At 33.8% G+C, this 17612-nt stretch overlaps 1 protein-coding gene across 1 annotated transcript in view; it reads left to right on the forward strand.

Moving 5' to 3' along the window:
- The first annotated feature begins 12657 nt into the window (after positions 1-12657).
- The window catches only part of GABRA1 (gamma-aminobutyric acid type A receptor subunit alpha1), a 65593-nt gene continuing 60638 nt past the window's right edge, over positions 12658-17612 (forward strand). Inside the window, 3 exon segments of the mRNA XM_043984356.1 lie at positions 12658-12803; positions 13849-14104; positions 16323-16411. Coding sequence (XP_043840291.1) covers positions 13925-14104; positions 16323-16411 — 269 coding nt within the window. The 5' untranslated portion in view covers positions 12658-12803; positions 13849-13924.

Below are 17612 nucleotides of genomic sequence, written 5' to 3' on the forward strand. Positions count from 1 at the left end.
CTTAGACTTAAGACTATTTGGATTGTATTTCTACTTTCCTATCCGTTTAATCAACATTACCTGGTAACTACCACACAATAAAAGCTCTAACTATAGACCAGAGGTTTCTTCCATTTACTAGTCTGGGAGATAAATTAAGGGAAAGGTTAAAGAGGGGAGATTTATGATCTAATAACCAATTTTAAATCTCACAATTCCTACGAATTTCCTTTTATGACACAAATATGGTTTTGATAACTGAACCAAGGGGAATGAAAACTAAGAAAACTAAAGGCCCATTTCCTTATTGAAAATTAATGCAAAAAATTTACATAAAATTCTAGGAAGTAGTTTACAGCAATATATCATAGAGGTCATATAGTATTACTAAATGGAATTTATACCAGAAATGCAGGACTGGTTCAATATTATTAGGAAACTATCAGCATAATTTATTGTATCAATACAAAAAAGCCCTATACGATGATATTATATCAATAAATGAAGAAAAAAGACCTTTAACAAAATAACACATCCATTCGTATTGAAAGAAAAACAACTATTATGAAGGATAGGAATCTATGGAGTTTTTCTTAAATTATAAGTAGCATCTATCTAAAACCAAGAGCAAACATTATGTATATTGGGAATAAATTTAAAGCCTTCCCATTAAGATCAGTGATGAAGCAAGAATGCCTAATATCACAACTATTATTTAATATTATACTTGAAATGCTAGCTATAACAATGACAAGAAAAAGAAAGTGAAATAATAAAAACAGTCAGTGAGGAAAACTACTACTTTTCTGCAGAGAACCCTAGAGAATCAGCTAAAAACTATTTGAAATAATTAAAAACCTCAGTAAAGTTGCAGGACATAAAATAAACCCATATAAATTATCACCATTTCTGTATACTACCAATGAAATCCAGCAGCAAGATATACAAAGACAAATTACATTTAAAATAACTGCAGACAATATAAAGTATCTGGGTGTCTATCTGCCAAGTCAAACCCAGGAATTATATGAACACAATTAAAAACCACATTTAACACATATAAAAATATGTATAAACAATTAAAGAAATATTAATTGTTCACTATAGACAGAGTCAATATAATAAAAATGACAATTTTACCAAAGTTCACTTACTTATTCAATGCCATACCAATCAAACTACCAAATGATTATATTGTAGAACTCGAAACAATAAGAAAATTCATCTGGAAGAATAAGAAGTCAAGAATATCAAAAGAATCAGTGAAAAAATATGATAGAAGACAACTTAGCAAGTCCATATGTTAAACTATGTTATGAAATGGTACTCATCAAAACAATCTAGTACTTGTTAAGAAATAAAGTAATGGATCAGTGGAATAATTTGGGCTCACAGTACACAGTAGGAAATGACCAAAAGTTCAAGCTTTTGAGATTAGAACTACTCATTTGAGAAAAAAAATTATGGGAAAACTGAAAATCTGTTTGGCACAGAGAAAAAGGAAGAAAGGAAGGAAGAAAGGAAGGAAGGAAGGAAGGAAGGAAGGAAGGAAGGAAGGAAGGAAGGAAGGAAGGAAGGAAGGAAGGAAGGAAGGAAGGAAAAAAGAAAGAAGAAAGGAAGAAATCTAAATATAGACCAGCATCTAACACCATATACCAAAAGAAAGTCAGAATGGAAAAGTGATTTAGGCATAAAGGATGATATCATAAGTAAATTAGGGGAGTATGTGAAGATGTACTTCTTAGAACTGTGGAAAAGGGAAGACTTTATGACGAAATAAGACAGAGAGAATCATGGGAGGTAAAAGAGATAATCTTGCTTACATTAAATTAAAAAAAAGATCTGCAGAAACAAAATAAATGCAGTCAAAATAGAAGAAAAACAGGAAACTGGGGGGGTTACATCAAGTTTCTCAGATAAAGACATAACCAAATATATAGAAAATGGAGCCATTTATTTTTTTAAAGAGCCATTAATCAATTTAAAAATGGCTAAAGGATATAAATAGGCATTTTTTTAAATCACAAAAGTATTTTATTATTTTCAGGTTACAAATAGAGATAGTTTTCAATATTTGTTTTTAAAATATTTCTAGTTCCAAATTTTTCTCCCTCCCTCACTTCCCTCCCTCCTCTTCAAGACAAAAAGCTATCTGAAATAGGTAATATATATGTACAATCACATTAAACATATTTCTGCATTAGTCATGTTGTGAAAGAAGAATCAGAATAGAAGGTATAAAAACCTCAAAAAAGAAAAAAACAAACAAAAGCAAAGGTAGAAACAGGAATACTTAGTTTCTAACATACTATCTTCCAGTTCCCCAGAAGTTTTTGTCAAATAGTGAGTTTTTATCCTAGGAGCTAGAGTCTTTGGGTTTATCAAACAGTAAATTACTATAGGCATTTACTACTGTGTCTCCTGTGCCTAAACTATTCCATTGGTCTACCACTCTATTTCTTAGCCAACACCAAATACTTTTGATGAATACCACTTTTTAGTATACTTTCAGATTTGATAGGGCTAGCCCACCTTAGTGTGCATATTTTCATTAGTTCCCTTGATATTCTTGACCTTTTGTTCTTCCAGATAAATTTTGTGATTATTTTTTCTAGTGGTAAAAATAATTTTTGGTAGTCTGATTGGTATGGCATTGAATAAGTACATTACTTTAGTTAGAATTGCCATTTTTTATTATCTTAGCTCAGCCTATCTATGAGCAATTGACATTTTTCCAATTATTTAGATCTGGTTTGATTTGTGTGAAAAATGTTTTGTAATTTCTTTTGTAGAGTTCCTGGGTTTGTCTTGGAATTTCTCTTTCTCTTGCTGCTCAACTTTGTTGGTCATGTACAAAATGCTGATGATTTTTGTGGATTTATTTTACATCCTACAACTCTGCTAAAGTTGTTCATTGTTTCAAGTGGTTATTTAGTTGATTCTCTAGTATACTCTAAGTATACCATCATATCATCTGCAGTTTTGTTTCCTCCTTGCCTATTCTAATTTCTTTAATTCCTTTTTCTTCTATTATTGCTAAAGCTAACATTTCTAGTACAATATGAAATAATAGAGGTGGTAATGGACATCCCTATTTCACTCCTTAAACTTACTGGAAATGTCTCTAACTTATCCCCATTACATACGTTTGCTGATGGTTTTAGGTAGATACTGCTTATCATATTTATGAAAACTCAATTTTCCCTATGATCTCTAGTGTTTTTGAGAGGAATGGGTGCTGTATTTTGTCAAAAGCTTTTTCTCCATGTATTGAGATGATCATATGATTTTGTTTAGTTTTGTTATTGATGTTGTCAATTATGTTGACAATTTTCCAAATTTTGAACCAGCCCTGCATACCTGCTATAAACCTCACCAGGTCATAGTCTATTATCATTGTGATAAATTGCTGTAATCTCCTTGATAATGTTTTGTTTAAAATTCTTGCATCAATATTCATTACAGAAATTGGTGTATGAATTTCTTACACTGTTTTGGCTCTGTCTGTTTTAGGTATCAACACTATTTTTGTGTCATAAAAGGAAGGTGGTAGAACCCCCTCTTCACATATTTTACAAAATCCTTTATATAGTATGTCCTTTGAAAATTTGTAGTGGTGCCTACCTATGTCCCAAGTTTTAGGGAACTTAACGGGGGTTTCTAATTTATTGCTACTTATAAATAAGAGGCTGTAGGACCAGTTTGGGGCATTAAACATTTATTAAAGCATATTAAATATTAGTAAAGAGAGAACATGTGGCTATGAAAGTTCAGAAGCCTAAAAGACAGACAGAGAGAGAAAGGCATGGCCTCTTCTGAGTCTCAGGCCAAGAGGAAGTTTGTGAGTATGTGAGTGGAAGCTTCCTGCAAGTCTGGAGGAGAGGCGGCCTTTACACATTGTGTCAAGCTAATTGCCTAGCATCATTCAAATCTATTGGTTTACTGGACTTCAGGGTGGTCCATGAGCAGTATGTGCTGAGGTCAGAGTAAAGAGGACAGACCCTCTGAGGGGAAAGCTTTCAGGTAAGTGTGATTTTAATCTGTAATTGTCTGTATTCACAGTCCAATGTCCAACTACTTTTTCTTTGAAATTCTCCTGACTCTGGGGCAGCCTTAAGAAAGGTCAGGCAAGGCACTCTGGGTCTCATAGGACCCCATTATTTTCTCACAAGATTATTGGAACCAATTGTTCTTTAAATGTTTGGTAGAATTCTCTAAGAAACTCATCTGACCCTGGAGATTTTTTCTTATGCAATTCATTGATGAATTTTCAGTTTCCTTCGCTAAAATGATGCTATTCAAGTCTTTTTTTTCCCTTTTCTGTTAATCTGGACAATTTAAAATTTTGTACATATTCATACATTTCATTTGGATTGGCAAATTTATTGATGTACAGTTGGGAAAAATAGTCCCTAATTATTCCTTTAATTTCCACTTTATTGGTGGCGAATCCACCCCTTTCATTTTTGATACTGGTAATTTGGCTTCATTCTTGCTTTTTTTAATCAAATTGACCAAAGGTTTATCAATATTATTGATTTTTTCATAAAAACAACTCTTAGTTTTATTTATTAATTCTACAGTTTTCTTACTTTCAATTTTATGAATCTCTCCTTTGATTTTCAGAACTTCTTATCTAATATTTAATTGGATATTCTTAATTTGTTTTTATTCTAGCTTTTTAGTTTCATCCCTAATTCATTGATCTCCTATTTCTCTATTTTAAAGATGTAAGCATTTAGAGATACAATATTTCCCTAAGAACTGCTTTGGCTGTATCCCATAAGTTTTGGTATGTTGTCTCGTCTCACTGTTCTTTCTCTTGGAAGAAGTTATTGATTGTTTCTATAATTTGTTGTTTGACCCATTCATCATTTTAGATGGGATTATTTAGTTTTCAATTAATTTTCAGTTTATCTTTCTATGACTCTATTGCATATAATTTTTATTGCATCATGTGGCCCTATACCTTTTCTTTCCCCTTGCTTCCTTTGCTACTGCCCTCTCTTCTATATGTACCTCCTTTTCCCCTTTTACTTCTTTAAGGGGTAAGCTAAGTTTCTTTATCCAAATGGGTATATATGTCACTCCCACTTTGAACCAAATCTGATGAGAGTAAGGTTGGGTATACTTCTTTTTTGGGGGGGTGGGGGGAAATGGGGGTTAAGTGACTTGCCCAGGGTCACACAGCTAGTATGTGTCAAGTGTCTGAGGCCGGATTTGAACTCAGGTACTCCTGAATCCAGGAACAGTGCTTTATCCACTGTGCCACCTAGCTGCCCCTGGGTATATTTCTTGTGGTTATGTTATCAGAGAACATAGACAGGTGTTGCACAGGATGAGTTAGTCAAGTATTAATTATAATCTATATCTCCAGAGAAAATATCTAAATCTATGCTTTACAAAGTTATTTGATGATATCTGTATATTTCTACTACTGACCTTGATTCATATATACTCCAGCACTTGTTTTATCTATCACTACTAGAAATTTGTGTACCATTCTACTTGTGCTTAGCCAGCTCACTTAGCTTTGTAGAGTATGCCAGTGGGGTTATATTCTGAATGGTGTTTCTTCAATTCCCCCTTGTTCTTCAGGGATCAGCCAATAAAATAATCGTTTCCACTAATGTAAATTACAATCTTTATGTGACTCTTTAGACTGTTTTGATAGTATTTGTGGCCTAAAATTTAATAACAAACTTGATGATAAGTCCTTCTGAAATTAAGTACACTGGTCCTCGAATGACAGATATACATCACCAGGCCTACCAACTTTATTGCTTGATAAAACCACTCAGAGCTTGTGTTCCTTTGGCAAAGTCTTCATAAATCCAAAGATATAATTTTTAAATAATGATACATTAGATTAAGACTTTATTATTTTAGTACTTATTATTAATCTGTATTACTAAATGCTACCTGTAATCATTCTATTCTTTGAAATATTTGGTAAAATGAAAAGAAAGGTGAAATAAAATTCTATGTGGCACATGAGAATCTAAAGAATAACTTTGGGGGGGCAGCTAGGTGGTGTGGGGACCAATTTTTAATTGGGGAGTGTTAGCTAAGCGGCTTGCCACAATATTAGGGCAAGGAAGGAGACAACTTTTCTCAAAACAGAGCAAGATTTACTTAACAAGAATGAACTTAAATAACACAAACAGTATTTGTAGGATCAAGGGAAAGGAAATAAAATGGGGAAAGGGAAATTATACAACCAGAACTACACCACTGCCCAGGAATCAGCTGAGCACACACAGCAGTGTCCTGTTGCCTTCCAGCTTCAAGCTAAAATGGTGATCTTCCCAGCAGACCCCAGGCTTACCACACACAGCCCCCAGCCAATTGGCTGGCCACTCTGACAGTCACATGACTGCCCTCACTAGGCTTCTAATCATTATAATTTTGCCAGGCCCATGTAGGTGTGGGTGAGTGGTGATGATGTGAGGTGTCAGCCCCATAGCTACAGCTATGAACAGTGGGTGGAGCCCTATGCCCTTTGCGGAGCCCCAGAGACCACTGTGCATGCTGAGGTTTTTTTTTTTTTTTAATTCTAGCCAAAAAATGGGGTCATAAAAACCTCAAATAACAATTAATTCTTTACAGTGGCACAGTGGATAAAGCATTGGCCCTGGATTCAAGAGGACCTGAGTTCAAATCTGGCCTCAGACACTTAACACTTACTAGCTGTGTGACCCTGGGCCAGTCACTTAACCCCAATTGCCCTGCAAAAAAGAAAGAAAGAAAGAAAGAAAGAAAGAAAGAAAGAAAGAAAGAAAGAAAGAAAGAAAGAAAAGAAAAGAAAAGAAAAAAGAAGAACTTTGGGGAAAAATAAAGGCATAGTGAGTATTTGTTAATTGAGAAATTGCTTAAATATTATACAATTCTTATGCATTTTTATTGTACAGTAAGATATTGAGAATATGAAGAATCTAGAGAGATATTTTAAGATTTCTGTGGACTGCTATGAAATGCAATGATCAGAACCAAAAGAATAACACACATGACTATAGCAGTATCCAATAAAATACCAATAAAAGGGATCAAAATTTAAAAAATTAAAAATTAAAAAAGGAAAGCAAATTCTGAGGAATTTAAAAATAATAATAACCTCAAATATTACATAAGTAAACATACCTATTTCTTCTCAACAAAGATGAATGAGACTATGATGGTGGTGTAACATATATCATTAAATCCAGTATACTTCTTGTCAAGTTCCTTTTATTTACTTTTTTCAAATAAAAGTTTAATTTTGATGTGGATAATAGTTACAGAAATTACTGTGATCTAAAAACAAAAGGCAACAATAATACTTCTGATTTTTCTTTTAAAGAACTTTGGGGAAATTTATCATATGTAAGAGAAACTGGAAATATTTTCATTATTTTTACTTGTTTTGGTCATATTTGCAGAGACATGTTAATAGCCATGTGTCATTGAACAATATCAACATTATATCTTAAATTCAAAAAGTTTTTTTTCCCATTGTGTGTAAATGTATAGGATGAAAAAGATATTCATGTAAATTAAATGAAGCATATTCAGTTAAATTTATATAATCTGGAGGTAGCTAGGTGGTGCAGTGGATAGAGCAACAGCCCTAGATTCAGAAAGACCTGAGTTCAAATCCGGCCTCAGACACTTGACACTTACTAGCTGTGTGACCCTGGGCCACTCACTTAACCCTCATTGCCCCATAAAAAAATTATATAAGCTCATTAAATATGTGTATACATACACACATACATACATGCTATATGTCCAATAATGAAAAATGTACTCATACTTATGAGATATTTCTATTCAAATTATATAACCAATTCTAAACAGAAAATTTTGGGAGCTATTGAATAAATGAAATATTAGTCTTGTAAATCTTTTTTGTAATTGTTGATCTTTCTTCTATTACATATCTTGGTTTCAATTCCTTCACTAAAATCCTTTGGCTATTAATGAGATAATGAAGTATAGATACCATTTTTGAGAGTTTTTTTAATACTTTTCTACATTATATGCTTCAATAACATATGTAAATCCAGATTTCCAGAAAAAATTCTCCTTCATCAAAATTGTCATATATTCCCAAAGGGATGTGTAAATTTAAGACTCTTAATAAATATGATTTGGTGTCTATATTTTAGTATTGCTTTTAAAAATGTTTGATAGCACATGATTCTAAATAGGTTTTATTTTTTCCCTTTCTATCTATGACTGTAGTGGACACTTGAATCTATTTAGATACATGAGAAATGTGCACTAAATGAATAAGTAAATAATAGATACTCATTACATTAATGTTCAGTTTAAAATTTCTAGAAACAATGTACATTCATGATTTAAGTAATGCCTTTTGTGGATTGGGAGACATTAGGCTAATATCTCCTTTTCTGGAAGTGAAAAGAAAGTTGGGAAACAATTTTTTTACATTTCTTACTTCTCCAGAAATTACTTGTTTGAACTTGGGAAGGCATATCACCACTCTGGGCCTCAGTCTCATAATTTGTGAATTGAGGGAGTTGGATTCCCTTAGCTCTAAAATCTCTTACTTCTAACACTGTAGCTCATTGTATAAAGCTTTAACATTTGAAACATGCAACAATGTGGACTCATTCATTCAATTTATGTTGAACATGAACTTTTAAAGGTATACAATTTAGTTCTGAAATTCTGTTTATCTTCTCACCTCTAAAAATTACTACTCATTAAACAAAAAACTACTTGTATTCTTAAGGTAGATTACATTTTCATAGACCTGAAAATCATAAAGGTTTTCTTTGATTTGAAAAAAAAAGTAAATGATGTCTTTTAAAGCATCAGCTTATTATTATCATCCTGATGTACTGTGAATAAATCCATATTTTTCTGCCCTTACTTCTGGTGATTTGTGTGACATCTGTGGAAATAAAAGGCTTTGAAAGAAAATGGGCAAATCTGGGTTACACGTGAGTTGCTGATGAGCTGAAATCTCAGCTACAGAGGAAAAGTGGATAGTGGCCTACTTAAACAACTGTTAAATAGAGTTCTGCTCCTGAATTATACTTCATCCTCACCAATGGACATCAATAAGGCCATTTTTTGAACCTATGAAAAGTAATGTCGTGTCATTGTAATATTCCCCCTGGAAAGTGTAAGTCCAGTGGAACCTCTATATGCACTTATGTTGAAAGGAGGGGAGAATTGTGTCACAGCTGACTTTTCCCTAGTTCATGAATTCTTTAGCTACTACACAGTTTAGTGAATGTATGGAATCTTCACCTTTTGTACTTTGAGTGAGAATTCTTTTCTTCCTTACAGGATTCTAAGGACAGGGCCCTGGCGTATGAGTCAAGAGACCTGAGATCAAGTCTCAAGGATTATATTACCTTGGGTAGATCATTTATTCTTTCTATACCATAGTATCTTTACATTAGCAATAAAGAAAACCATGCTCTAGATATCCCATAGGTTCACTATGTGGATTAAATAATATAGTATATATGAAATAATTTGGAATAACACAGAATCATAAAACAAGTGGAAACTTCTTACCGTTATCATTGTGTATTTTCCACTTTATTTCTACTCAGATGTCCTACTGTGATGCTGGGTTCTGAGGAGCTATACATGAAGAATGTCATTTTTGGCAGATTTTATTAAACTATAAAGACTTCGAGTACGGGTCAATTGACAGCCTGATATCTCAGGATCAGATCAAGTTTAGAGTTTTGTCAGTAGAAGCTCAACTTCCAAGTGATACTTTTTTGACCAGAGAAACTTACAAAATTAGCTACTGAGATGAGAAAGACTTTCAACCATTGTTGTAGAAAAGAATATTCACATTAATGAGTGTACTTATCTTTTGAAATTTATTTTAATATAATTACCATTATCCTCATATTAATTACTTATGGGTTATCTCAGGATGAACATTTTATTCCTCCAAGCTTAGTGAGAGGATCTGGTGTTATGGCCTTATTCAGCTAATAGGTATCCAATAGCTGCAATGGCTATTTTAGGCCCTAAGGCACATCTTTTCTTCTCTCAAAAATCATTTTAATTTCTGTCCCTCAAAAAGGAGGAAAAGAGAATTGTTAATCCCCATGGATGAGGTATTTACTATTAATAGATTAATAAATGCCCAGGGGTTTCAGCAAAATGGAACCAGTTTAGAGCTTTAAAGGAAAATAAATATTTCATGTAATATTCATTCACATTAAATAAACTAACATAGAGTCATGGGTAACTACCACTACCAAATTTAGTGTTGGGATTGGGGGCCATATTTCTTTTTCTTTCTTAACATTAATATAATCCTAGCCATTAATATACCTTGGCCACAGAATAAAAGTCCTACTGGTTCCTCTAATTTAGCTTTCAAATAAAGCTTTTTATTACTTTGCCACTTTAAACCATTGGCTCTATGAACACTCACTTTACTTTTTATAATGAAAAGAAATTGCATAGGTATACTTATGAGATAACTTCCACTACTTTTTCTCATTTCTTTCATAAAAAGAAGTAGAAATCTCTTCTTATTTAATAACCTCAGTATCACATTCAAAATAGGTCATGGCTTTTAGGCCATTAAAAACTGACAAAGAAAATAAAATAACCTGTTTTCTACTTCATAATGTACTGCTCTTGACCTAGTAGGTATTTTACAAATGTTTGTGATATCATCATACCAACATATTACATGAGAAACACTTCTCAGCTTCTTTGTAATGCCTTTTTGTCTTTGTGAAGTATAAATTTATTCCTTAAGGTTCTTGTTAAGGAATGTGTAGGATAATTCACACACACACCACACACTACACACACACACACACACACCACACACACAGGTTTGTCCCTGAATTTCCTATGCCTCATACATACATATATATATATATGTGTGTGTATATGTATATGTGTGTGTATAGTACATAACATGTATGTATATATACATATATACACACAAATGTATATATAATATGTACACGCATACACACACATATATAATATATACATACATACACACACAAATATATATATATAACCCTATATATATATATTAATCTATACAGGTGACACTCAGAGACTGTGGATAAAGATTGAATGAGTCTATCTTTGACCTAGCCTAATTGCCTCTGTGACCTCAAGCAAATAACTTTAGTTCTTTGTATTTCAGCAAATCCATTCTGTTATCAGAGACTAATATCATCTCAAAATTATTCAATGCACTTAGATAAAAGGGTGGTATTAGCAGGCAAGCAATAGATGATCACTATGTTAAAGATATAAGGAGACTATATGGATATAAGAATTTCATGGATATTTTTTATTTATAGCCTATTATTTCATTAATTACTATTATGAAATAACACCAGATTAAAAATAGACAAATGTTAAATTATAATATATTTGTCACATAGCTTCAAAGCCTTAGTAGGTCTTAAAATCCAGATTTTCAATATTCAATTTAAGTGACAGAAAACACACAATATGTAAAAATATGCATATATTATGAAAGACCACAGTAAGCAAAGAAAAAATATAATGATGTAAACTATGTATCTCACTTTCAAGAGAGAGTGGATATATATTGAAATGTGTATTGAAAATTCCTTAATTTTCAAATTGAATGGGTAAGGTATTTCTGAAGTGACCTCATTTTAAATACTTATGGGTGGAATTTTTTACTATAAAAATATATACTAGTTATTTTGCACATTAGAAGAATAAATTTTATTGTTGTCTTGCTCTTTCAAAATCTAATGTTCAAATATATAAAACCTTACCAGTTGTTGCAAGAGCACATTCTGTGGAATGACTGATTTTAGTTGTGTTTGTCTGAGACAAATGAAGAAAATGAAGACATTTAATTAGCAGATGGAGAAAGGTGAAATAATTGGAATAATTTAACCTGAAAAGGATACCAAAGATGAAGTTCTGGTTGTTTTTTAAATATAAAAAAGAAGTAGAATTTGTTATCCATCAACCAGAAAAGCAAGGAAAATTCTAGTATCATTTTATTAATATTTTCCTTAAAGATAACTAAAGGTTTTCATATTAATGTTACTCAGAGCAGAATGAGTTTCTTGTAGTACCCTGGAATCTTTAGTAATAAAATGAGGATCGTTCTAGTTTAAATAGAATAAGACAATCATGGCTGGGAGAATTGTGTTGAGTGAACTGGAATAGCTGAATTCTTATCCAGGTTATAAAACATAAAACTTAAATTTGACCACAACAAACCCCAAAGATAGTGAAATATTATTCATATTGAGTTCAACTTTTATTGGGTTATATCTACAATTATTTGCCTTTAGTATACAATAATCAGAGTACACTAAAATGGAAATGTGTAGGTTCAACCAGGACATCAGGAGTCAAAGATATAGCATTTGAAGGCAGTAGATAGTTGCCTTATATGAGCAATTCCTACTTGTCATCCTTCTCCTGATCCTTCCATGCTTAGGGATCCTCCTATTATAAACGGACAAAAAGTAGCTAAAGCTTTGGTCTCGTTTTTTATCTTCGCCTGTGGGGTCTCTCCTGAATATACTACCCCTACTATTCAGCACCACCTACTGCTCTGGGGTGGTGGTGCTGAAGGGACAGCTCCCAGCACTGAGGGCCGTCTCAGTCAGAGCTCCAGCAAAGCTTTTTGAAAGCATCGCCCAAAACATTCCTTTTTAACACGCATTCATTCACAAAATCTGAGAAGAGAACCACCCTCATCTCTGCTTACATGGGAATCTACTTAGACTGACTCTCGAGAACACCCACCACCCACCCTACCAATATTTAGTATGTAAACTGACGCGGAGCAAGAGGGGGAGGGAAGAGGAATCCAGGTGAGGATTTTGGGTCAGGGGGAGGGGAGGAGAGCTGAAGTTATCCCCCTCCTCCCATCTCTCTCTCTCTCTCTCTCTCTCTCTCTCTCTCTCTCTCTCTCTCTCTCTCTCTCTCTCTCTCTCTCTCTCTCTCGTTTCCCTCACCTATCATTTCCCCAACAACAACACCACCCCCAACCCCCGCCCCAACATACAGAGTTTGTGACTGGAGAGGATCCGGAAATGAGGCACTGTTGTTTTCTTGAGCCCATACAACATTAGCACGATTTATTCAATTAAATACTCGAAATTCTCCAAATACAGGGTCAAATATGCGTGCGTGTTTTCTACAATCACACAGTTGCTTTGCACAGATAAAACTCAGCCCTAAAGCGCGCTCGCTTACGCCCTTGAAAGCAGTAAAAGACAGTTGAAGAAAGGAGTTTTCTCAGTCCGTCCCTGTCCGTTCCATGAGTGTAAGGGTGCAGGCATCATAAACACCTGCTGCTGAACTCCTGGCCCCCATCGTTCCATGCCATATAATACACGTAGACCTGTACATTGTAGAGGTAAAGAGAAAGAGGAGGGAAATATATTTCCTTCATAAATAACTTGCATCTCCGCATTTCAGAATTCTTGATCATTCATGTTTTATGCAGCTGTTAAATATTTCATCAAAGGTAGATACTAATGCAGAACAGTTTTATTTTTAATAGGAAAGCCTTAAAATAGTCTGTTAGTAAATTGCAAGTATCAAATGATTTCAAATGTAATCTCTTCAAGTTCCCCCCATCCCCACCCCCTCAAAAAAAAAAGCTTGCTGCAGATTGTAGAGGATTAAGTCTGCAGCTAGAGCGAGGGGGATTAGGGCGATAGCCGTGCAAGTTAATTGTGCTGCATATAAAAAAAATGGGCGATTTGGTCTCTAGATGGAGAGACTGGTACCACCTTCCTTTCTAAAATAAAATCTCTCTGGCATGAAGTCACTGCCTATTCACATCCGGTTTACCCTGGGACGTATTACTACTGTCTTGGTAAAGAGAAATCTTTTGTTGTATATCTGCAGACCGAATATTGGGAAGAAATTTGGGTGTGAAATCTTGAACATTGAAGTACGGAAGAGTCCATGATGCTCAGACTGTATGAGTGAGAGGCAGAGCCAGGGACAACTACTCAGCTCCAGTCCCTCAGCCATCCTTACTCTGACCAGCTCCGATTTCTGGCGATTTTCTCTGGCAGACTTTCCACCCTCCCTTCCCAACCCCCCTCCCCCCGCCCCCCGCCCGCTTCTTCAGAGATCCAGTGCCTGGAGGGGGCCGGAGGTAAGTGCTGCTTCAGGACAGCGAGCAGACCTTTGAACGTGGGTTTTTCAAGCCTGAGAGATCAGGAATCTACAGGGGGAAGAGAGAGGGAGAGGCAGAATGCGAAGAGCCCGTTTCCACAGCAGGTAGAAAAGATTGGGGAAAAATGATGAAAACCTCAGTAATCGTTGGGTTACCCCCTACTCTCCCCCCATTTTCTTCCCTAGTTTTGGGTCGATTTGAATTTGGAATTTATTCTTGGAAGAGAAGGGCGAAATAAGACTTGTTTTGGTCTATTTTGCAAAGGTGGGGGTGAGAGGGATATCGTCCAAAGTTGCAATGATGGGAAGCAAAACATGTTTCAATGTAAGCTCTGGGTGAAGGCACTCTTTTAATCTGGCATCAAAATGCATTAAATGCATCGTTTCCCCTTTTTCAGTGGAGGCTGCTGAAATGCTCTTGCGTGTGGAAGTCTTTCTCATTTTGCATTTGATAAACTCAAGATATATTTTAAAGCGTTTAGATTGGGGTATGCAAGTGGGGGGGTGTAGAGGGGTAGGCACGTAGAAAAGAAAGTAGCCTGGGGTTCTTTTGTAAATTGGCATGTTTGCATTTCTCTTTTCATGCTGGCAAAGAAACTTAGTTCTTCAACAACTGTAGTATCTTGTTGAGATTGTTTTCTCTTTTAAAAATATAAAGGAAGGCAAAAGACCTGGAGCTCAATTTATAGATAATATTTCGGGAGGCTTAAAGAAAAATCAAAATACAATATATTTTTTAACGTTAGTTGAGTTCAATAAGGGAAATAATTTTTATTTAAATGTTGCTGCTTTATTGTAAGGTGCATTATGTTTGTTCTACTTGAATGCCAATCTCTTACTACATAGATTTTTATTGTTTCTTTTCTCTCACATTTAACTCATCTTTGTCAAAGCTAAACATGAAATCAGCTCAGATCTACTGATGGCTTAGCATTTCTTATCTCTAGATCCTTTTGTTTAAAATACATTGTTTTATTGTTCATATGTCTGATTGTAACTGTTTTTTTAAATTGATTTAATAGTCCCCGAGAGAGTGGAATGAATTGGTGTGGATTATTTTAGAGGCACACCATATTAAATTGTTGAGTACTTAATTTATAAAGTGCCTTAATATATTGTAATTCATTAATCTTGTCAACTACTAGAGATGCAAATTTGCATTTACATTTTCCGAATGTTTTAATTAAAATTCATTCAAAAATATAGAAATCTATTCAATTCCCTGATACTGAATTGGATTTTCAAAACTGAAGCATTGAATAGATTCAAAGTTTACATTACTGAAACCTCCCTACCATTCCTTCTAATAACCTACACATCAAAACCCAATAATTAGTAATGTTTTCATTTTATCTAAAAGAGAAATATTCTAGACAAAATCCTGGCAAAATGATGCACCTATTAGCTCTCATCTTAAAATATACCTGTTTATATGGAAACATTTCTGAGCAGGCAGCATAGCAAAAAAAGGGGGTGGAAGCTAAAGAAGTATCAGTATGTTTGTATGATATGTGTAATCAGCACAGGTTGGATTATAAAGTATGTCCTTAAGCATCATGGAGTGTTCGTGTGCTACTGAATAGGAATCAAAAGGATGGAGATTTCCAGCATTATTTTTGTACACAAACAAGTAGTTTCAAAAGATAAGAAAGATAAGCATGGTTAGCTCTGAGATAAAGGTTGAGTCCATTTATAAAAAGGTGATACAACCAGTAAAAAACAAAACAAAACAAAGACCCTTTCTGTTAGCTTCTACCATAATACATCGCTCTGAATATGACAAATAGTTTTAAAAGTTACTGCACAGTAAATTCTTGAAACTTTATTTTGAGGTGATTAAGTTTTTAGATTATACACAAAAAAGTAGAAGAGGATAGTTTTCTTCATATTGGGAAAGTTGAAAAGTGAAGTCCCAAAGACAGTTCTCAAGTTTGAGAGAATGCCATCAGAAAGTATTTAGATGTTTGTGCGTTTTCCAAGGGAAAATTAAGGATACAGATTTATTTCTCAATGGAGAAATGAAAGGGAGAGTGGGAAAATGGATGAGGCCATATGTTTGTATTGTTCCTATGTGGTGTCATGTCACTGTGAGGTCACTTCCTGACTTGAAAACATTCATCTAAATGGCCTCAGCTTTAGTGGCTATAACTCAACTTTTCCTGAAAGATATGTTGATATCTACTTATTTTATATTTTAGCTAGGAAAACCGAAGATGAAGAAGAAACTTGGTCTTTCTGAATATCTTGGGCCCTGGACACTCCTTCTGAATGCACTTTCTGGAAAAAGGTGGGGAGAATTCATTTAAAACTGCATGAATATTTCTATAACCTTTCATTTATTCAAACAGGGAGAAGTAAATTTGGCCTGAAAGGAAGCACTTCTAAGGGAATTCAGGAAAGTTAATTGGAGTCAAATCCCAGCTAAGTCTAAAGAGAACAGCCTGAAAGAATAATGCTGCTTCTTAGCATGGCATGTTAATTAGATTATGCTCAACAACCCTTCAACAAAGAATATGGGAATATAGCATTAAATTTCAAAATTGAACTTTCATTCCAAATAGGATCTGCTTATAACATGTTATTCATCGAGAACAAAAAAAAATCTTCCAAAATTCAGGTGCATCTACTCTGTTCCATAAAGTAATGTATCTATATATTAAACTTAGGTGTATAGGAATGCAGGGAATACATTATCTTCTAAAGTAATACTTCAGATTTGAACTCTAGATTTTATATGAAATGATGATATAGTTTACATATTAAATCAATGCTATGTCTGCTTAATTATATGTAGTGACTTATTTTTTTCAAATCTTTTAACATATATAGCAAAATATGATCTTGAATGAATGAGTGGTGAATATGGGATATAATTGATTGAAAGAGAAACATTTGTACAGGTAATTTTAATCAAAGCAAAAAGTAAAATCCATCAATAATCCAATTGATACTTTAATAACAGACAATATATTTTTGGTAACACTTTGTGAAACCAAAACAATTTTTTTTTAAAAGTTATGCATACATTAACTCACCATTGCTATTGCCAAGGATAGAGTAGGCATAACACAAAATCCAAATATTTTTTCAAAATGTAATAAATGAAACCTGTTTATTCAAACTATGAGGCAAACAAATTAATTTTTCAAACTCATACTTCGTAGGAGAATTTATAAATATTAATGTTTTTCACTTTTTCTGTCTCACTACCATTCATGGTGAAAGATATTTAAATGATGAGTGGAGGATATAGATTACAGTAATATATAACTAATTGAAAGATTTAAATGTAATTCATTGCTTTTTGAAAAATTATGTGGTGTCACTATTGTAATGACCTGTAGATGGAGTTAGTGTACAGTGTTTTATTATATGGTGTTTAGTTTGAAACCATAGTCACATACAGTAACTGACATTTCCTTTCAAAATACACACTCAGTTAATACCAATAAATGGTCTTGCTCTTTATCATCATTCCATATTCTGTT

This window comes from Dromiciops gliroides, chromosome 2, assembly GCF_019393635.1.
Source record: "Dromiciops gliroides isolate mDroGli1 chromosome 2, mDroGli1.pri, whole genome shotgun sequence".
Classification (NCBI taxonomy): domain Eukaryota; kingdom Metazoa; phylum Chordata; class Mammalia; order Microbiotheria; family Microbiotheriidae; genus Dromiciops; species Dromiciops gliroides.